We start from the raw sequence: 22,147 nt of genomic DNA on the forward strand, positions 1-22,147 counted from the left end.
GGATGGAACCCAGGGTTTTGCGAATGTGAGGCAAACGCTTTGCTGCTGAGCTACTCGCAGCCCTGTACCAAGGATTGAATGGGGGGGCGGGGCTCTCAACCACCGAGCCCATCGCTAACCCTTTTTAAAAATTTTAGAGACAGATCTTGCTAAATTGCTTAGCGACCTTGCTAAATTGCTGGCGCTGGCTTTGAATTCGCAATCCTCTTGTCTCAGCCTTCCACGCTGCTGGGATTATAAGCGTGAGCCACCACGCCGGGCTGTATAACCCATTTTAAAATATAGAAATTAAAGCCTGTGCGAAGCGTCCAGCCCTTGCGCCTCACCGAAGAGAGGGTGGAGCCTAACGTGGGAAACGGGAGAGCCTTATGGGCAGTGGGCGGGGCCTGGGTGATACGGGCCTTACCGTGGACGCGCTGGTTCTGCTGGGAGGTCGTCGTCATGGTGGCGCCCGTGGTGTATCTGGTGGCGGCGGCTCTGCTTGTCGGCCTTATACTCTTCCTCACTCGCAGTCGTGGCAGAGCGGTAGCAGGTAGGAGGTGCCGCCGCTCCAGGACCGGTGGGGCCCGGTTCTCGGGCCTTCTCAGCCTCGGTAGGCCGTTGCCTACGGCTGATGCGCATGCGCCGGCCAGCTTGTGAGGCTGACGCGGAACTAGGGCGCGGGCAAGCGAGTAGATGGGAACCACCGAGCCTCCTTGATAGGGAAATGCGTGGCCTTGCCCCTACACTTTTCTCCCAAACCTGAGAGCCTCGCCCCTTGGCACTCTAGGCCTCCACACCCAGGGGGCTTTGGACCAGTTCCCATTGCGCCCATAGGGAGGCTACAATGTTTCCCATCTCTCAAACTGGCTTGTTGTTGGGTGCCAGGGAGGGGACTTCTGGGTGTTTTCTGCCTACCCGGAGCTGAAGGGAGCTGGAGGTGGCTCAAGAAAACTCTCTGAAGTCCTCTTCTTCCCCGCCAAGTAGAGCAGCCTTGCTGCCTTGGCCTTCCCTCTGCCATGCTCTGCACACTGACCAGGCCATATGGTTGGCCAGGAACAGCTAAGTTGTCAGTTCCCCTCCCCGCATCTCTTGTCAACATAGGAATTTGTATATGTGTCTCTTCCCTGCTCCCCGAACCCACCAGCTACTTGAGAGCACTTGGGTGCTCCAAGTTCAGGGGAGAGAGAATCTGAGGTATGGCACATATCCAACAGATTTTCCAGGGAGGGGAGACTCAGCCTCTGCCTGAGAAATGTAGAGGCTGAGTCTGGGGTGTTAGAGATAGTGAGAAATGACACACACCAACTTTGGAATGGAAGTTATTTCAGGGGAGGGAATGGGGTGGAATTAACCAGCAGAGTTCATACTGTATCTGTGACATTATTAAGGGGAGGTGGAGGACCAAATCTTTCACTTAAATAAATTGTGTTGTATTTTTTTCCTTCAGACCTTTTAAATAACTATTTTAAAAATAAAATCACAAGGGGCTGGGGTTGTGGCTCAGCAGGAGAGCGCTCTTCTCGCACACGCGAGACCCTGGGTTTGATCCTCGGCACCACATAAAAAAAAATAAATGAGTGAAATAAAGGTACTGTGTCCAACTACAACTAAAAAATAAATATTTTTTAAAAAGTCATGATAGGTGTGTTAAAAAATAATTGAAGTCCTGAAATGGGCATTTGATGAAATCAGGGTGGGATTCTCCCAACAGGCTTGCAGGAGAGGTGGAGCCTTGAGGGGAGAGAAGTATCAAAATCAGGCATGAGCGAAGGCTTGAGCTTACTGTATTGGACCAAGGCGTGGGCCCAGTTGGTAAAGGCCTTGGCAGTCAGACTGTGAAGTTGGGGCTTTGTGCAATGGGCAGTGAGAGTCTGGGAGGAGGTTGAACAGAGGAGGGTGAGGGGTCTAGGGCTCCCTGGGCTATCAAGGGGGCTGAGTTGCTCCAACTGTCCTGGTTCCTCTCTTCCTGAAGCTGGTCCAGGGTCACTGCACAATGAAGAGGATCCAATAATAGCAGGCCAGGTGGCCCAGTCTCCACCTCTGCAGCCTGAGGAACAGAGGGCTGGAGGCAGGCCCCGGCGCAGGAGGGACCTGGGCAGCCGCCTGCAGGCCCAGCGTCGAGCCCAGCGGATAGCCTGGACAGAAGTGGATGAGAATGAAGAGGAAGCTGTCATCCCAGGTGAGAGGGGCCCAGCTTGGTAGTGAAGAGGGCTGGATTGATGATGGGGTAAGTGGGAGAGTGGAGTGTGAAGCCACAGTGTAAGAGAGACATGGGGTAGAGTGAATGGACACTTAGGACCCAGACTTTGGTTCTGATCTCTAACTGGTCCCTGACTATTCTATTTGGTTAACCTCTTCTTCCTTCATCTTTGCTTTCAGTATCTAAACACAGGAGGTCAGGGGCCTTTAGATTGACCCTGAGAGTTCCATAATTCATCTATTATATCCCAGTGCCCTTCCTGGAGTGCAGTTACCTGTAACCCCAGAAAAAGGGTTTGGGAATAGACGCATTCTCTTGACATAGAGGTCTCCATATCCCTGGTGCCAGGAGATCAGAGCCTTTAGGATTGTAGGAAAGAATGCCTCTTCTCTAGTACTTAAGTGCTGGTTTGAGCCTGAAAAAGGGATATCAGGGCCTTTCCTTGAAACTGGGGCATTTGGGACTTTTGCCTTGAATCCTTGAGGTTAGCCCTTTGGACTCAAAAAAGGTCCTCTGTTGTGTCATCCCTCTTGTCTCAGATACCCATACTGCTCATAAAAAAGCATCTCTTTAAGCTGGCTCTTGGGTAGTCAGGGGGGTTTACCTTGGTTCTATTAGGACAAAGGGATAATCCTGGCCAGGGTCTAAGCCCTGAGTGCTTGATAATTCTTGACTAGAATGAGAGGATTTTGGATTTGAGACTGGGATAAATTTCCCCACAGGGCTGTCCTTTCCTGAGGTGGCACCAGGATAGAAACCAAGGTTCTCTGCAATATCATCACCACCTGTGATCCTCAGACACCCAGATATTGGCATCTCCCTTTTACATGTGTACATTATCTAAAGTCTCATCCTTACAGATGCTCCCACCCACAGCATAACGCGTGCGCGCACACATGATTTTATGGTAGATGCCTCAGTACGGCAGAGCTGGACTAGTAACATTCATAGGTGGGTGGAAGGGGTTCATTCATGAGGAGAGTGACAAGGAAAAGGATAAATCCCCTCTAGCTAGGACCTGAAATATCTTCCTCTAACCATACCCAGCCCAGGAGGAAGAAGACATTGAGAAGCCAGTGGAAACTCATCTGACAGGGAAAATTGGAGCCAAGAAACTACGGAAGTTAGAGGAGAAACAAGCTCGAAAAGCCCAGCGTGAGGCAAGCAGGAGGGATGGGGTGTAGCTCTGGGAAATGGAAAAGGGCCACTGTTCCCCATGGCAGACTCTACCCTTGGGCTCCTTTTACATTGGACTGCTGAATACTGCTCTGTCTCCTGCAGTCTTGGTCTTTGCCCTGGCCCAAGTACTGCCTTCCCCGACCTGTCTGGAAGTGGGGCAAACTGTATGGGGTGCCCCATGAAGGTTTTGTCTTTAGGCAGAGGAGGCTGAACGTGAAGAGCGGAAACGTCTAGAGTCCCAACGTGAGGCTGAGTGGAAGAAGGAGGAGGAGCGGCTTCGCTTGGAGGAGGAACAGAAGGTGAGACTGAGACTGATCCTGTCCTCTGACCCCTGACCAGCCAGCTGTGCTTCCCATGCAACTCCCTAGCACCTCTATCCTAGAAGAAGGGCTGTGGACCAGGCACACGGGCATACCCTGATTTATTTTGTTCCTGGCCTCTAAATGTGGAAGATGTTGCTAAAAAGCAGAGCTTGAGTTGGGATTTTGTTTGTTTGGTGTTTTTTTTTTTTTTTTTTTGGTACTGGGAATTGAACCCTGGGGAACTTAACCACTGAGTTATATCTCCAGTCCTTTTAAAAATATTTTATTTAGAGAGAGTGTCTCATTGAGTTGCTTAGGGCCTTTGTTAATTGCTGAGGCTAGCTTTGAATTTGCAATCCTCCTGCCTCAGCCTCCCAAGCCAACTAGGATTACAGGCATGCCTTACTGTGCCCAGTTTTTTTTTTGTTGTTTTTTTTTTGTATTGGAGGTGGAACCCAGGGCATTCTACCACTGAGCTTCATCCACAGTTCTTTTTTATTTCAAGACAGAATCTCACTAAGCTGCTAAAGGTCTTGCTAAATTTCTGAGACTGGCCTCAAACTTGCAACTTTCCTGCAAAAGCTTCCCAAGTTGCTGGGGTTACAGGCGAGTGCCTCTGTGCCTGGCCCGAGATGAGGATTCTTATTTATATAATTTATAGAGAATGCCTGGAACATTTGAGAAACATTGAGGTAGTCAGAGTGGCTGGAATATAGTAAGCACGGAGGAGGGGGGAAGTGTCAGAGGAAACGGGGCAACTTACCAAGACGCTGTCTCAAAATAAAAAGGAATGGGGGTGTAACTCAGTGGTTGAGCACCCCTGTGTTCAATCCCCAGTGTCACAGAAACAAAACAAATCAAAAAAGAATTGTGCTCAGCCTCCAAGGGTAGGGAGTTACGCTTTACCTGCCTGAAAGGAGTACCCCTCAGGAATTATGTAGAAGTACTTTTATTTATTTATTTATTTGCTGTGCTGGGGATTAAACCCAAGGCCTTGCACATGCTAGGCAAGTATTCTACCATTAAGCTACATCCCCAGTCCTTTTGTTTGTTTTTTAGCACTTTCTTTCTGTTGCTGCAAGGTGCTCTAGGCTCATCATCTTATATATTATTATTTGCCCTGGCTTTAGCTTCATGTTTTTTTGTTTTGTTTTGTTTTGTTTTACTTTTTTTGTGGTGCTGGGAATTGAATACATGGCCATGCACATGTTAGGCAATCATTCTTCCACTGAGCTATATCCCCATTCCTTTTCATTTTTTATTTTGAGATAGGCTCTTACAAAGTCCAGTTTGTTCTCAAACTTGTGATCCTTCTACCTTGCCCCTCCCCCAAATATCTGGGATTACAGGCATGAACCCTATACTTGATTTTAGCATCATATTTTAAAAACACTTTTCTGTGCGCTCTGTTTTCTGAGTTTGGGTTGTATTGGGAAGAGGCTATTGCACTAGGTGGTGACAGTAACATGGATGTACTGAAGAGTTCTGTGGAAGTTAGAGAAAGAAGTGGTAGATGGCACCTCATTTCTGACCAGGGCAGCTGGCTAGTTGTGTGATTCACCAGCCAGAGACCTAGCAGGAAGACCAGATGTGGCAAGTAGATCACAGGGTGGGTTTGGTACCTGTGAGATGGCCCAGGTAGTAAGTCATTGGGCAGTTATATATTTGGGAGGAGAGATTTGGTTGGGAGTACAAATGTGACAGTCACTGGTGAGGAAATGGTTGTCAATGCTGGGCCTGGGTGAGGTAGCCCAGCCAGAGTAAAGGGTAGAGCAGGGGCTGGGCTGAATGATGAAGGAGGCAAGAATGAATGTCTAGGGAGCAAGAGAAAATCCAGGCAAAAGTGGGGGTGTGGAAATTGAGTGAAGAAAGAGGGGATAGTTGGCTATTCCCATTGCCATTGAGGGATTTGTGAGATGGAAGTCAGAGGTGAGACAACAGCAGGAGGTGTTTCAGTGGAGCTTGGTACATAAAAACCAGATTGGAGTGGGCTGGCTGGTGCATGGGTGGTGCGGAAATGGAGCCTGATATTTGTTCATGAAGTTTGGACATGACTGTAGGGAAGATTAGATTGTGGGAGGGTTTTCAAGAGATTTTTACTAAGTAGATCTCCTGAGTAAGGAGGGTACCATTTTTTTTTAAATTTTTATTTTATTTTATTTTTTTCATCTTTCATACATTTGATTCAAGTGAGTTATGTACTTCCATTTTTACCCCAAATACAAATTGCAGAATCACATCAGTTACACATTCACAATGTTTATATAATGCCATATTAGTGACTGTTGTATTCTGCTGCCTTTCCTATCCCCTACTATCCCCCCTCCCCTCCCCTCCCATCTTCCCTCTCTACCTCATCTGTTGTTGTTCAGTTCTCTCCCTTCCCCCGCCTTTCCCCTCACAACCTCATATATGTGATTTCGTATAACGATGAGGGTTTCCTTCTGTTTCCATGCAATTTCCCTTCTCTCTCTCCCTTTCCCTCCCACCACTCATCTCAGTTTAATGTTAATCTTTTCCTCATGCTCTTCCCCCCTGCTCAGTTCTTGGTTGCTCTCCTTAAATCAAAGAAGACATTTGACATTTGTTTTTTAAGGATTGGCTAGCTTCACTTAGCATAATCTGCTCTAATGCCATCCATTTCCCTGCAAATTCCATGATTTTGTCATTTTTTAGTGCTGCATAATACTCCATTGTGTATAGATGCCACATTTTTTTTATCCATTCATCCTTTGAAGGGCATCTAGGTTGGTTCCACAGTCTAGCTATTGTGAATTGTGCTGCTATGATCATTGATGTGGCAGTATCCCTATAGTATGCTCGGAGGGTACCATTTGTCTGAATGGTAATGGACTAAGACAAGAGGGGTCGGGGTGGGGATCTTAAAGGAGCTCTGTCCCTGAGAAACTGCTGAGCTGTATGCCCTGGTGCTCTACTGGGGCATCAGGCACTAGAACAGGATAGGTGGGCACCTACCCCAAATACCTGACTCTTTCTCCTCTGTGTCCTCAGGAGGAGGAGGAGAGAAAGGCCCAGGAAGAACAGGCCCGGCGGGAGCATGAGGAGTACCTGAAACTGAAGGAAGCCTTTGTGGTGGAGGAGGAGGGTGTGGGTGAGACCATGACTGAGGAGCAGGTAAGCCCACCACCCCTGAGAAGCCTGTGTCACAAGGGCAGCCTATGTGGGGCTCAGGGTTGACCACTTCATTGGCAAACACCTCCAATTGGGATATGAGAGGTTGGTGGGTGTGAGTGTTAATAGGCCTTTGCAGCAAGAGGCCTTGTCCTCGGTGGAGAGTGATGCCCCCAGACTGTTCACCTGGGAGGATCTGCTGCTCATGCAGGGCAGTAATCAGGCAGGCACACAGACAGGCTGTAGGCAGGTGAGCAGAGAGTACATACACAGTGGGGGTCAGGCATGGACTTCTGTGACTCCACCCTGATTTTTCTATTCCTCTAGTCCCACAGCTTCCTGACAGAATTTATCAACTACATTAAGGTAAGAAGCCACAGAACAGTATAGGTGACGCCCTGTCTCATGCATGTGCATGCACACCTTTTCAGACCTGAGCAGGGTTTGAGGATGACTTATTCAAGCTTATGCAGGAGTGGGAATAGGGTCCAGTGGGTCTGAACCCTATTGAGTCCTGGCTAGGGGAGTCCCTTCTCCTTGGAACCAGAAGAGGGAGAAGGACCTGTGTCTGTGTGGGAGGTGCAAACCTCTGATAGCTTCTTCACACTGGAGTTTGACAGTTCCCCTGCTCTTCAGACCCCACGCTTAGTGAGTCACTGTGTTTTCAAGTCTCTTCACGTGTGTTTTCTGCCAGTTCTGTCACACCGAGTTAAAACAAGCGTCCTCTGCCATGTGCTTCTGACTGGGAACTTCGGTCTTCCAAGGGAAACAGGATGACATTTCCCTTGTAACCTGGAGTAGGGTGGCATTGTGTTGATTCCATCTGCAGCTACCATGCAGTCCACCCTGATGCTGCTTCAGGTTGCATAAGCACATCCTGATCTGCTTTGCTGCTAAGCAACTTCTCTCCCACAAAGGATGTGGTGAGGGGAGAGGTTTTCAAGTGCAGCTCAGAGGTGCAGAGGCGGCTGAGGGAAGGAGTGCAGAGGGAGCGGGGGCGATAGTGGGGGTGGTACCAGGGGCTGCCAAGGAGCTGGGTCTTGCATAATCCTCCTCCATCACTCCCAAAAGAGAGCAGGGTTTAGACACCTCCCAGCAGTGGGAGTCTGGGCTCATGGCCTATGGTCTGGGGTCTCTAGTAGGGAGAAATGCTGAGAGCTTGAAGCATTTTCCTTTGATGGAGCCCTTTCTCGAGCCTATCACCACTTGATCCAGGGTTATTGCCCTGGACATATCTCTCCCACTGTCTTGCTACTATTAAGAACTTGTCTCCATCCACCCAGTGGGCAGCTACAGTCCTAAAATGCCTCCTCTTGGACCCTTTCCAGGTGAATTAGATGGGGGGATCAGCTTTAGCATCCCCCTCACTACTGTATAGACTAGAAGAAAGTCCCCAAGGCAGTTCTGGTCCTTGCTTTCAATGCTTCCCTGGAGGATCCATTCTTGGGGATTCTCTAAACTCTTCTGGAGCTTATGAGTTCTCAAGCCTACACTGGGTGATTCTCCTGAAGTTGCTGTCTTGCAGCAAGAAGGGGGACTTCCGAAATTCAGTCCACCCACCTTCCTCCCCACTCTAAGGGGTTGGGCTCATTAGACTTAGGATTTTAAAACCAGAGGAAGGTTTCTGCACATAGCATAGTTTATAGAGATTTAGGGATAGTTTGCTCTTGTTGTTCCATTTCACTTTCTGATCATGACTGGGTTTGTTTATTTTTTTTTTTAACACACTTTTAGCTCCAGCAGAACTTCAAGCCAGGTCTTTGAGGACCACGTGATATGATTTGTGGTCAAGTTCTGAGCTATCACTAAGAATCCAGTGCCTGTTCCCTGTTTTTTAGACAGAGGCCAGCTGACCAGGTCACCTTTTGCTTGCCCACTCCCTGGCCTTCCTGCTCGCACATACAGTTTGGCATTTCAAATAAGTCACATGCCATCTGCAATCAGGGAGGTTCACAGTGTCACTCCTCCCCCAGCTCATTTGCTTTGGAAAATTCACAGAAATGCAGGGGACCACCTTCTCTTCAGTCACATGCTCTCTCTGGGGGAGGCAGGGGCAGATGCATGTGTATACCCAGCTGTGGATTCTTGGCTGCACCCTGGAAACTAGGGTTTACTGAGGGTGTGTGGGCAGCACGTGGAACATGCCATGGAGCTGCACATGGAAAGCACTTGTCAGTGTTAGTGACAGTTATTTTGAGGGTGGGCTCCATGCCTCAGATGGGGTGAAGAAGATGGGTGAGGATAAGTTCAGCATGCCAGAGTTGTGGGGGGATCCAGGGTGACGGGGTAGGAGCAAAGGTGAGGCAGGAATGAACCCCCACTGGGTCTACTGAGAGGTCCTGGCTCATTGGGGGTCTTTGTCTCCTCTTTCCTTATTCATGTACTTCCTTTCTCACCAGCTGGACTGTGAGCTCAAGGGTAGGAGCTGTGTTTTGTTTACCATTATTTCCCTGCATCCTTTCAGTGCCATGTTAGGTCCTGAGCAAACGCAAGTATTGGTATCAGTTCTTAAAAATAATGGCTGGTACAGTGGTGCACACCTGTAGACACAGCTGCTTGGGAGGATAAGACAGGAGGGTCTCCAGTTTGAGGCCAGCCTGGGCACTATAGCCAAACCCTGCTTCAAAAATTAAATTTTAAAAGGGCTGGGATGTAACTCAGTGGTGGAATACTTGCCTAGCATGTGTGTGGTCCTGGGTTCACTCCCTAGTACTATTAAAAAAGAGCTTTTTAGGGGCTGGGAATGTGCTTCAGTGGTAGAATATTCCCAGCAGTGTGGGGAAGGCACCATCAACAAAAATCCTTTTTGAAAACCATAAATCAGAATGCAGACCTAAGAGGATATCTCCAAGTTAGAAGGGATTTGCCCATACTCATTCTCTCTCCCATTTTCTCCCTCCCCTGTAGCAATCCAAGGTTGTACTCTTGGAAGATTTGGCTTCCCAGGTGGGCCTGCGGACTCAGGTAAGCTCTGGAAGGTCACCTGCTGTGTGGAGGCCATGGGGTCTGTGTGCAGCAGGGCACCTGCTGTCATAAGAATGGGAGAGTCCTGAGGCCCCCTCCAACCTGCCCCCAACCTAGAATGTAGAAGTCTTGGCACCACAGGAATCCTGCATTTCTACTAGATGAAAGAACAAGCAGAAAAGAAAAGAAAAAAATTCAAATCCCATCCCAAATCCATCAGCCCAAATCCAGTTACCTTGACAACTCTCTTGCAGACAGGCTGTTTTCTGGCCTAACATCTCCACTGCTCCCCTCCCACTGGAAGAGAGCCTCTGATGGTGGTCTTGCAGGACCCAGGACTAGAGCTCTTCTCCTCATGGTCCCTCCAAAGGAGAAGCAGATTTATATGGGATAGCTATGAGAGTGAGGGAAGGAGGTTTGGCTGTAGCAGGAGGGAAAATGTGTTTTTTCCCTTGGGACAGTAGCACCTATCTTTGCTCTGAGAAGCATTCTCTTCATAGGACACTATCAACCGCATCCAGGACCTGCTGGCTGATGGGACTCTAACAGGTGAGAGGATTGAGATTCAGTCACTACAGAGCCTGGCCTGGGGAGTATCTATCCACAGTGGGCTGTAGGGATTTGTTGTAGAAACAGGATGAGCATTCTGATCAGTGGTGGGTGTTCAAAGAAGGGCACTGAATGGTTGGATGCAGTTACAAGTACATGCTGAGGCTTAGAGCTGGCTGTGGGGTTATGAGGATAGGCAGCAAAACTTGATTTGACTCACCTAGCCAGGATTGGATCTAATCAGAAAAGGTCAGGCAAGCAGGGGACCTGGAGGGCTCTTAGCTAGTTGTGAAGGAATGGGTGGATATTCTTAGATCAGATTGGGAGGTCCCAGGAGGACTCAGCCCCACAACCTGTATATCCTTACAGGTGTGATTGACGACCGGGGCAAGTTCATCTACATAACCCCAGAGGAACTGGCTGCTGTGGCCAACTTCATCCGACAGCGGGGCCGGGTGTCCATCACTGAGCTTGCCCAGGCCAGCAACTCCCTCATCGCCTGGGGCTAGGAGCCCCTACAACCCTGTCAGCCTGACCTCAGCCCTACCTACTTGGACTCAGAGCTGGTGTGGCCTACCTGGCAGTACATCTTCATCTCTCCTCACCATCCTGAGGCAGTGATGGAGTGTGGCCAGGAAGTTGTAAATTAAAGGCCTGTGAGCACTGCTGAGCTTGGTGTGGGCTAGTGTGACAGAAGGCCTGGCCTGGGATCTCAGATGATCTGGTGAAATTTAAGCCTCAGCAGTTATCTGTGGGGGTTGAGGATGTAGCAGTGGTAGAATATTTTCCTAGCATGTGTAAGGCCCAGGGTTTGATCCCCAGCACCACAAAATGTTGGGCTGGGGATGTGGCTTAGTGGTAGGATGCTTGCCTGGCATGTGTGAGGCCCTGGGTTCCATCCCTGGTTCTGAGAAAAAGAAAACTGAGAGGTGGCGAGAGTCCCTTGCAAGCTGGCAGAATTCCAATTCTTACCCATTTCTTCATAAAAAACTTACTGTGGCCAGGCACATGCCTGTAATCCCAGCGGCTCAGGAGGTTAAGGTAGGAGGATTGCAAGTTCAAAGCCAGTCTTAGCAGTGGTGAGGCGCTAAGCAACTTGGTGAGACCCTGCTTTAAATAAAATACAAAATAGGGCTGGGGACGTGGCTCAGTGGTTGAGTGCCCCTGAGTTCAATCCCTGGTACCCCCCCAAACAAAACAAAACAAAACCCCAAAACTTATTGTGCACTTACCATGTTTCTTTGTAAGCCCAGTGCTGAAAGCCTAGAAGAGCTCTTTCTCTAATCCCTTAATCCCCCCTCAGTGAAAGTGCAGAAACCTCTTAGGCCACACCTCCCTTAATGAGAGAGAAAAATCTTGCCATGTCAAATTCAGGATTCCTAAGTAAAGGGTGAGAATCCTGGGAGAAGAGTTAATGAGAAGTTCCAAGGATAGAATCTTAAGGAGCAGTAGCCTTTGAGCTGGATGGAAGAAGTCAGTGAAAGAGAGGATGGCCAGTTGTTTTGGGGGCAGGTATAGGAAAAGGAGGGCTTTGTGTGAGCTGGATGTAATTGTGCATTGAGGAGACATTGTTCATATAGCAAATCACATGAATTCAGCTCTATATCCTTGATTTAAAAAGTTTAAATGGTGTGGGTGATCCACCCACTGGTGAATGTGAGGACCATATGCTCAGGAGTGGGTGTGAGATTGGAAGATGTCTGTCTCCTGCAGGGTCAGTCATTCTGGTTCCTGTGGACTGTTCATAGTATGAACATTCTTTGGTGCTAAGGGTGAGACATATGTTTAAATGTGTATCTTTTTTTTTTTTTTTTAATTCAAGGTGGCCCCTAAGCACAAACCACCTATTTCCTCTGGTGTTTGGTAGAGGAGGCCAGGAGAAAACTATGTGGATGATGATAGGGGAGACAGAACAAACGTCAGACTCCTGTGCAGAGCCTTTCTGAGAGGCTGTCCAGGGCAATTTTGACTCATGTGATGCCATAAGCATTGACTGTAGAACCTAAATTCCAAGTAAAGTGTGACTGCCAATTCCATCAGCAACAGCCACTAGAAGTCAGCACATGAAGGCCCTATGCATTGTTTCAAAGGTCATCTGGAGTCCAGGATCTAGTAGGAGAGGGAAGAAATATACACAGATAACCACAGTATGAGGTAGGAACATAAAATTGCAAAGGGAAAAGCAGAGGATGACTTGCATAGTTAGATTAGTAATTCTCAGCCCTGTTTATTTATTAGAATCATCCGAAAAGTTTTCAGTAGTCTCATGCCAAGTTGTCCCCATGACTGATTAAATCAGGATAGCAGGTAGAACCAGATAGTATCAGTAGGAGAGTCCAAAGAACAGGCAAGTTTGGGAACCCAGGAACAGAGATGGGGGGAGGACAATAAAGTTTCAAGTAATTCAAATCCCCAGAGGAAGGGGCGTCTCAGAGCCAGGCAATAGCTCCAGGGGCTCTTGCCCCCTTTGCCTTAGTTGCCATCCCTCACTGCCATCCAGTAGCAAGATAGCTAATGCAACTCTGGTCATAGCATACCATCCTCAGGATTGTGCCCAAAGGCCAGGAGTTGGGAAAAGGACATCCCTTCTTCACATTCTGGAAGCCTTCTAATTCTTGATGTTCCAAATATTTAGTGTGGAAGAAAAAACCTGTGATCTTTTGTGCATTATGTAGTGCTCTATTTACCTGATAAGTATATCAGATGAACACTTCACTAAACAGTTAACATTTTGCTAAATGTGTACAAGCTGCTTCAGCAACTAATCAATGAAAACTTACAGGTTAGACAACTTAGAATTTTTCAAACATTTAAACATGAATTGTTAAAGATTTCTAAGCATTTAATTCAAATCTTCATGAGCTAAGCATGAGCTCTACCACTAAGCTATATCCCCAGCACGCTTATGGTACCTTTTTCATAGATTTTCCTCCTTAAGTCAGGAACTCTTTGATTGTTGGCTCTCTAGCCAGTAATGTTTTGATTTTTATAACTCCCAAGTGATGCTTGTCCTGGGTGCCTTATCTTTACAACCCAGCCCAGTGTAGATATATTTTGATACCACTTGCTTCTAGTAGAGTCCAATGTAGTTCAGTTTAGTTCCATTATAACTTTTCTTTGTCCTGAATCTTCAAGGCCTGTTGATAAGCCTCATGGTTGGAGAGCTGTGTGATTTGTCTTTTCAAAAATATCAATTTACTGGGCTGGGGATGTGGCTCAAGTGGTAGCGTGCTCGCCTGGCATGCGTACAGCCTGGGTTCGATCCTCAGCACCACATACAAACAAAGATGTTGTGTCTGCCAAGAACTGAAAAATAAATATTAAAAAATTCTCTTTCTCTCTCTCTCTCTCTCTCTCAAAAAAAAAAATCAATTTACAAGATTGGCCATTTGTTGAAAATTACTGAAACTGGGTATTGGGTACGTAAAAGTTATCTATTTTTGTACATGTTTAAAATATCCTTTAACAGGGCTGAGGTTGTAGCTCAGTGGTAGAGCACTTGCCTAGCACGTGTGAGGCACTGGGTTTAATCCTCAGCACCATATAAAAATAAATAAAGATACTGTGTTCATCTACAACTAAATAGCAACAACAACAACAATAATAATAAAAACAACAACATCCTGTAACAGTTGGGCATGTTGAATCCCAGCAACAGGAGGTTGAGGCAGGAGTATTACAAGTTTGAGACTAACCTCTGTAATTCAGTGAGGTCCTAAGGACTTAGTGAGACCCTGTCTCAAAACAAACAAAAAAATGGGCTGGGGATGTGGCTCAGTGGTTAAGTGATCGTGGGTTCAATCCCTAGTTCTAAAAAATAAAATACCCTGTAACAAAAAAGTTCCAACACAATAAACCCTCAGTGGTCTATTATATGCTTAGCTTATGCTAAGCCTCAGAAAACAAGCTAAAAATGTTCTGCCCTGTAAAGCCACTAGTAGTCACTCCATTTACCAGGCAGTTGAGTACCTCTCCCAGGCTACCACAGTGGCACCAGTACAGGGTGCATGTTGGTTCTTTGTAACATGAAAATTATTTAAACAGATCCAGCCTGCTGAGTACAAAGCATGATGCTAAGTGCCTGAAGGAAGTTGCGAAACATGACGCCATACACAGTAGGGGCAGGTGACTAAGGAGACTGGCCAATCACACAGCTGGCAAGTGCACAGCCACATGTTGGAGTGAAAGGACCTGTGGCTAACAGAGAGGGTCCTAGGTTGAGGAGAGGACAGATGGGGCAGAGAATGTAAAAGCTGGCAGGATGATGGGGTTTTAGAGGAAAGGACTGGGCAAATAAGAGACAGAAGTGGTAAGGGAGGTGAGTGCTAAATTCAGAGATTTGGGCTATGTTTGGTGAGCTGGGGCAAGGGAAGAGGGAAAAGTCTAATGGGTGTTTTGAGGCAATAACATTTCTTTTTTGGCACCTGGGATTGAACTCAGGGACACTTAACCACTGAGCCACATCTCAGCCCTTTTTATTTTGCACTTTAAGAAATAGTCTCACTAAGTTGCTTAGGGCCTCACTAAATTGCTGAGCCTGGATTTAAACTTGTAATCCTCCTGCTTCAGCCTCCTAAACTGGTGGGATTAGAGGCATGTTCTAACATGCCCAGCCAATACCTCATTTCTTAAACCATTAAGTTTTTGTATCCCACAAATTTATCCATCACTCCATCAGCTCCTTCTTTCACACTTCATTTGAGTAGATGACATTTAAAGTTGATAAATCTTATTATAAGTGGTACAAATGTATGGCTTATAAATATGGAGCTGACTAATAGAATAAATGAACAAAAGTGGTGACTGGTGGAAAAAGGAAGTAGAGGATAAGTAGGGCAGAGTACTGATATTTTCATTATAATCTTTTTTTAAAATTTTTTCATCTGATAAAAATTAGAATTTTTTCCCATTTAAATTAATTAAAGTCGAGTACACATTGTGTTGGGTTAAGCCTTTTTCATGTTTCCCCTCTGACATGTTGAGCATTTACTGTGTGCTATCCTCTGTGTCTCTATTACCCTAGTCATGTCAGATTGATTTAAAAGCTATCATTATTCCCGTTTTACAGATAGGACACTTAAAGAAGTTTAGAGGTATTAAATAAATCACTTAAGTCTGTGAAGCTCCTATGAGCGGAACCAGAATTCCAGATGGAACCAGAATTCCAGACAGGGAGAAGGAGCTATTACTCACTCCAGTTGATTTACCAGTGCTCAGATGGAGGGTGTACATTTTACTTAAAAACAGGAATAGTCCTGGGAATAGTGGAGGGAAGGGTTTTCTCTCCACAGCTCTGAAAGGTGCAAAAGATTACATATCAAAGAATTTATTAAAAGGAATGAAGGTAAATGTTTTAAGTATCTAATGAGATGGATTTCTGTAAGAGTTCTTGTGGAATTTCAGATTTCTAGAAAAAAGGATCTATAGGTGCTGTTGAAAAGTGCCCCATCAGCCTTTGTGAGTGCTTGCCCCAATTCCTCTAGTCCTAAGCACTGGCCTTAAGATTGGAGGCCCCTATTACATTTAAGACTGTGGTATTCAAGCTTTTGTATAGTATCTCTCAGTAAGAAATCCATTTTACTAAGGACTTAGTACATCTGTATGCATGTGTACACGTAGGTAACTCAAGCAAAACTTTCACAGTAGGATCCACTTATGGTTTTTGACATATGTTAATATTTGCTTCTCTATTTTGTTTCATTGCTGATGGTGACTTGATTTTCCAACCCACAAATAGCTCTCAACCTATAGTTTGAAAAACAGGGTGCTAAGGAGGCCTGTTCCTTTTATACTGAACAGGGCCAAGGATGTATCTGGGTAAAGTTGTATATTGCACATAACTTTTTTAAGTGCTGGGGATGGAACCCAGGGCTTTGCACATACTAAGCATGTGCTCTGTGACTGAGCTATATCCTCAGCTCCATACACAGATTTTGATAATCTTCAAATTGTATCAGAAGTAATTTAGACTACAGTAGTAACACCACAACAGAAAAAATATTTTGATTTGGTTTATCCTGATTCCATATATGATTTTGGGATAATATATTATTTAATTACTCATTATAACAAAATGGGAAAGGCAACCTTAGAGCAGGACCTAATAAATACTGATACTGTAACCTTAAACTTACATAAAAGTAATCTTTTGCCTGTAGTTTACTAGATTTACTTGGACATATTTTAGTCCTTTTAACTTCCTTATATGATTTATATTTCTAACGAATGATACAAAAAACATCTGAAATAATAATACTAAAACTATTAATGTTCCAACTGTATCAGAACTGAATAACTGAGATTTAATACTTATGTTGTTTTAAGAAATTTTCTTTTAACTGTTCCTTGACAGTAAGGTGAGTCAAGTCACTTTTTTATAAACATATATATTTTTTTAGTTCTTTATTTTATTTATTTATTTTATGTGGTGCTGAGGATCAAACCCAGTGCCTCACACGTGCTAAGCAAGTGCTCCACCACTGAACCACAGCCCCAGCTCCCTCTAATCACTTTTTTATGGAGCCAAACACCACAGTTCACTGTGTAGTTTGTGGAGCAGTGCAGATGTGTGGGCACATTCTTAATGTCTACTTAGCAGTTGTCTTTTTTTGGTACTGGAGATTGAACCCCAGAGGTGCTTTAGCACTGAGCCACATCGCCAGCCCTTTTTAATTTTTATTTTGAGACAGGTCACCAAGTTGATGAAGCTAGCCTCAGAATCACAATCCTTCTGCTTCTGCCTCAGTAGTTGCTGGGATTATAGGTTAGCACCACTGCGCCCAGCTGCAGTTGTCTTAATGTTTTTTAGTTTGTATTTATTGCCTCATATCAAAGCAGACCAGAGTAAATATCACAAGTGAGCAGTTATTCAACATATAATCCATTATTGTCAGGAATTTCTTATTTTTCCACAACTCAGTTACTGTTGTTATTGGGTAGCAGAAGCTCAGGAGAGAAAAAGTTGGCAAGTGATGAATGAAGAACACAGAGGCAGGTAATGAAAGTTTCATTAAGCTACTACCATGTCTATCTGCAATAATTGTGTAAAAAGTTCACAAAGGTTATAGGGCACAGTGCAACACACCTGTAATCCCAGCAGCTGGGAAACTAAGGCAGGAGGATTACAAGTTCAAGACCGGCCTCAGCAACTTAGCAATGCCCTTTCTAAAAGTAAAAATAAAAATATGGTGGGGCAGGCTGTGGGGATGTAGCTCAGGAGATAAGTGCTTTGGGGTTCAGTCCCCAATATCAACAAAAAAAGTTTGGAGGGCTGGGATGTAGCTCAGTGGCAAAGCATCTGCCTTGCATTTGTAAAGCCCTAGGTTCGACCCCCCAGTTCAGAAAAAAGTTTGGACTAGACTAATTATACCAGCTTTTACAAGCATTAAATCTGGGGCTGTAACTTGGTGGTAGAGCACTTGCCTAGCATGTGTGAAGCACAGGGTTCCATCCTTAGCATCTCATAAAAGTAAACAAAAGCATTCTGTCCATCTACAGCTACAAAAAAACTCTTTTAAAAATTAAATCTGGTAACATATTTTTGAGTCTGTTTTTCCATAAAATTGGTTAAATATTTGGACATAACCATAATTTCCCTGGTTCAATAACAATTTTATTGTTTTTTGAGGGAGTTCAGGGAAGATACTGTACTTCACAAGTAGATGTGAGTATATAGAACACACTTGGGGTGGTGATTGGTGCTTCTCTTTACATTTTATTTAATAACTTGCAATGAGGCTTAAAGTATATAGGTACCGATGAATCCTTAGTATTATAAAACAACACATCAATTATATAGAAACAACATAAAATGTGATGGGGGTTTCTGGGGAACGTAAGCATAAACCATGTATTTTAGGTAAAAATGTGTCATTAGTAAAGAATAGAGGTAAGAAGGAGAATATGGTTATTAGTAAATTTACTTTTTTCTTTAATTTTTGTTTTTCCTGGGCCATGTGTGCACGTGTGTGCTTGCCCACGCACACAGCTTATCATCATAAAACAGCTTATAAAAGACCTCAGCATACTTGGATCATAACCGTTGCAGTTACATTTATATATTGGTTTAGATAACCCACAAGACCTTTACTGGTAATTTGCAGGAATCTTTGGCCCAATTTTGGAGATATTCATTTTCTCATAAAGCAAGCACAGCTGTAAAAAGCTTTAGTATAAGCTGGGTGTGGTGAGTTGTGTCTGTAGACCCAGCTACTCAGGAGGTTGGGGCAGGAGGAACACTTGAGCCCAGGCATTCAAGACCAGTCTGGGCAACGAAGTGGAACTGAGTCTCAAAAATAAGAAGCCCAAGTACAAACATCCAAATTTTAGCATAAAGTTCCTCATATGCTCCCAATTTGGTATTCAGGGGTAAGTTCACAGACATTCTAGAGAAGCCCCAAGTTCCCTTCTAGTAGTGTTTGTTAACGTGATAGGTTTTTTTTGTGTGTGTGTGGTTTTTGTTTGTTTTTTAGTGTAAACTTGCTGCTTTAGCCTCCCAAATAATTTGATAGGTTTTATTTTTCACATGCATTTAAAAAAAATTATTTAACATGCATTCATTATAATCAGGTTTTCCTTTAATATTTTATCATTAATGAAAACCCTATGATACAATATTAAGTGAAATAATATATATAAAACCAATTAAATGCAGTAGATACCACATATTACATTAATGTATGAAAAGCATAAAGTTTTATATGGTTATATGTAGCACATATATGACATAAATAATGAAAATTATTTAAAAATAAAACAAAACAATGATTTTCCTTGGTGATTTGTTGTGATTTTTTAAAAATAATCATTTTTTCATGCTTACATAAAAACATGTTGCTTTAGAATCAAAATACTTAAAAATGTAAAATATGTATCAGTTATTCAAACCAATCATGTAAGATAAAAGATAAAACTGGAAGAGAGAAGGAAAAGGTAATTCAAAAAGTACACTTCTTTACAATGAATTCATTAGTATCATTCCTCAGAACCTTAGTCTGATTTTTTTTTAAAGATGTATTTTTTAGTTGTTGATGGACCTTTATTTTATTCATTTATTTATTTACATGTGGTGCGAGAATCAAACCCAGTGCCTCACACATGCTAGGCAAGCGCTCTACCACTGAATCACAACCCAGCCCTCTTTTTTATTTTTTGGGGAGTGGGGTCTTGCTATGTTGCCCAGGTTGGTCTTGAACTTATGGGCTTAAGTGATCCTCCTGCCTTTTGAATAACTGAGACTTTAGGTGTGCACCGCCACACCTAACTGAATTGTTGTTTTTCTTTGTAGCACTGGGGATTGAACCCAGGGGCACTCTACTACTGAGCTTCACTCTCAGCCCCTTTTTTATTTTCAGACAGGTCTCAGCAGGTTGCACAAGTTAGCCTCTCATGTAGCAGGGATTACAGGTGAGCACCATCACACCCAGCTGAATTATTTCTTTTGGTGATTGTTTTTTCTCATTTGACAAACTCATAGCTTATTGATTTCATATACAGTAACATTTTGTTTTCTTGAATTGTATTTAGGATTTTTCCCCCTGTACTGTTAAGTGTGGTTGGTTTGTAGCTTTCCTTTCTGTGTTGTTATCAGGTATTGTTATAAGGGGAATTATGGCTTGACAAAATGAATAGAATTCTCCCCCCCACCCCCGGCTTTTGTACAGATTTACAAGGTGAGGATGATCTGATCAGTGGAAGTTTTTTATTATTATTATTATTCTTTTTGAGCCCAGAGCCTTTTTGGACATTTCTGATATTTTCAAAATATTTTTTTATTTCTGTAGTTCTTTTTTTCCAGAAAATTGCCAACTTTAGCAAGGTTTTCCTATGCATTAGAACAAAAATATTTTCCAATGTTCTTCTAAAGATGGAAAACCACATTTTCTATAACATAGAAACAGACAACTGTAAAGATAGTAAGTTGAGATCAAATTAGAGGGGGAATGGAAATTGGCTGAAATGAAAGGAAAAATTAAGTAGCAGAATCAAATGTCTTATTGGTGAAAACAAACAGTCCACTTGACTCTGGAGGAAATTAAGTCTATGATGGTGAAGAAAACCTTGAAATACTCTTTCAGGATGTAGATAAACAGAACAGAGATTTGACAGTGGAGGTCTAATGTGATAGGGAAGGAAGAAAAAAAATCTGTTCACAAAATGGATAGAAACACATTAACAGACTTTTCTAAATTGAAAAGACATCTTTTGTTTCTGGAAAATTAATAGGCAAAGGCCCCCAGAGACTTACATAGGCAAGAGGTTTGACTTCTGAGTTTAAAGAAAAACCCTTACAAGCACCAATTTACTTTCCTTAACCAGACAAGCCCAGTTTTGCTACCATTTTCAGTGCTAGAAGACAGGAGATCAGGACTAGAAAATTTTGAGGGGAAGAGTTTGAGACTCAAGAATTTTATAAGGTATGGTGTAGCACACCTGTAATCCCAGATAACTCAGGAGATTGAGGAAAGAGGATGGCAAGTTCCAGTCTGACTTGGGCAATTTAATGAGACCTTATGTAAAAATAAATTTTACTTATTGGTTGATTGCTGGGGAGTGATACTGGACAAATTATATTGTGTGCATGTATGAATATGCAGGAACTAATCCCATTATTAGGTACAACTATAATGTACCAATAAAAAAAAATGTACAAAGAGGTGGGCACAGTGAATCCCACCTGTAAGGGAGACTGAAGCAAGAGGATCACAAGTTCAAAAATCAGCCTCAGCAACTTAGGTCCTAAGCAACTTGGTGAGACCTTTGTCTCAAACTAGACAAAAATTGCTGAGGATATGGCTCAGTGGCTAAGGGCTTCAGGGTTCAATCCCTGTTACAAAAAAAAAAAAAAAAGAGAGAGAGAGAAAACATGTTTAAGAAGGGGATGTATCTAAATGGTGGAGCACCCTTGTCCCTGAATTCTATTCCCAAAAGCAGGGTTGGGAGGAACCCAGAGCCTCCTGCGTAATAGGCAAACCTTCTACCACTGAAAAAAATAATACTGTGCTAAAAAAGTGCAAAAGGAGGGCTGGGGATGTGACTCAAGCTGTAGCGCGCTGGCCTGGCATACATGCGGCCAGGGTTCGATCCTCAGCACCACACACAAACAAAGATGTTGTGTCCGCCAAGAACTGAAAAATAAATATTAAAAAGTGCTCTGTCTCTCTCTCTCTCTTAAAAAAGTGCAAAAGGAAGGTCTGTCATCCTGTCTAAAGTGGACAAATATAAATAGGTATGAGGGCAAAAGGCACATTCAATTTCTTATTACAACCTCACAAATACATACAATTATGTGACATTTGAAAACATTTAATATTTCTCTTTACATAAATAATATAAAAAGGAATGATTTGTCATATAGTGACATAAAAATAAATTTAAAGGAAGTCATTGGGAGAACTAAAAACAAGGTTTTTGCCTTAAAAACCACTATATAAAATAAAAGCAAATGTGGGGAAAAAATTTAAAACAACAAGAAATAAAAATTACAAAATAGAATGAGCAAACACATCAGCTATCGCAGCAGAAATATAATGGGTTAAATCCCAGAGTGGAGGCGCTGCGGTTTTTACCTTCAGACCCTTGTGCCTCCAGGCTTTGCTAGTGCCTGACCCCAGGTCTAACTTGTTTCGCCACACTAAGTGAGGCTAAGGCCACAATTCAAGGCTGACTCCTTACTCCTAGCAGTCCTCCCAAGTCATCGAGCACTCCCCGCAGTGAAGGAAGCTGGCTTTCTGGGTCGGGGATGAAGTCCCCGCCACTGCTCCTTCTCATTCAGGGATGCAACACAGGGACTTGGGCCGGGCCTCACACCAGGGAGGGACCCTGCACAAGGTGAAAGCGC

General features: G+C 43.9%; 1 protein-coding gene across 1 annotated transcript; it reads left to right on the forward strand.

Annotated features, from left to right (window-relative positions):
- The first annotated feature begins 383 nt into the window (after window positions 1-383).
- Window positions 384-13,641, forward strand: Ddrgk1 (DDRGK domain containing 1). Its single transcript, XM_076851596.2, has 9 exons — window positions 384-532; window positions 1,955-2,161; window positions 3,230-3,342; window positions 3,559-3,660; window positions 6,676-6,798; window positions 7,123-7,161; window positions 9,703-9,759; window positions 10,260-10,308; window positions 10,678-13,641. Exons 1-9 carry the CDS (start codon window positions 442-444, stop codon window positions 10,815-10,817), a joined length of 921 nt encoding a protein of 306 aa, XP_076707711.1. The 5' UTR covers window positions 384-441; the 3' UTR covers window positions 10,818-13,641.
- Window positions 13,642-22,147: the final 8,506 nt, after the last annotated feature.

Source organism: Callospermophilus lateralis, chromosome 3, assembly GCF_048772815.1.
Source record: "Callospermophilus lateralis isolate mCalLat2 chromosome 3, mCalLat2.hap1, whole genome shotgun sequence".
NCBI classification, from domain to species: domain Eukaryota; kingdom Metazoa; phylum Chordata; class Mammalia; order Rodentia; family Sciuridae; genus Callospermophilus; species Callospermophilus lateralis.

What these genes read in the sequence shown, in the direction of transcription:
- Ddrgk1 (XM_076851596.2), top strand. Translation starts at nt 442, where the DNA reads ATGGTGGCGCCCGTGGTGTATCTGGTGGCGGCGGCTCTGCTTGTCGGC. An exon ending in AGAGGAAGCTGTCATCCCAG is followed by an intron (nt 2,162 to 3,229) that starts GTGAGAGGGGCC and finishes AACCATACCCAG; the next exon opens with CCCAGGAGGAAGAAGACATT. An exon ending in CTCGAAAAGCCCAGCGTGAG is followed by an intron (nt 3,343 to 3,558) that starts GCAAGCAGGAGG and finishes TTTTGTCTTTAG; the next exon opens with GCAGAGGAGGCTGAACGTGA.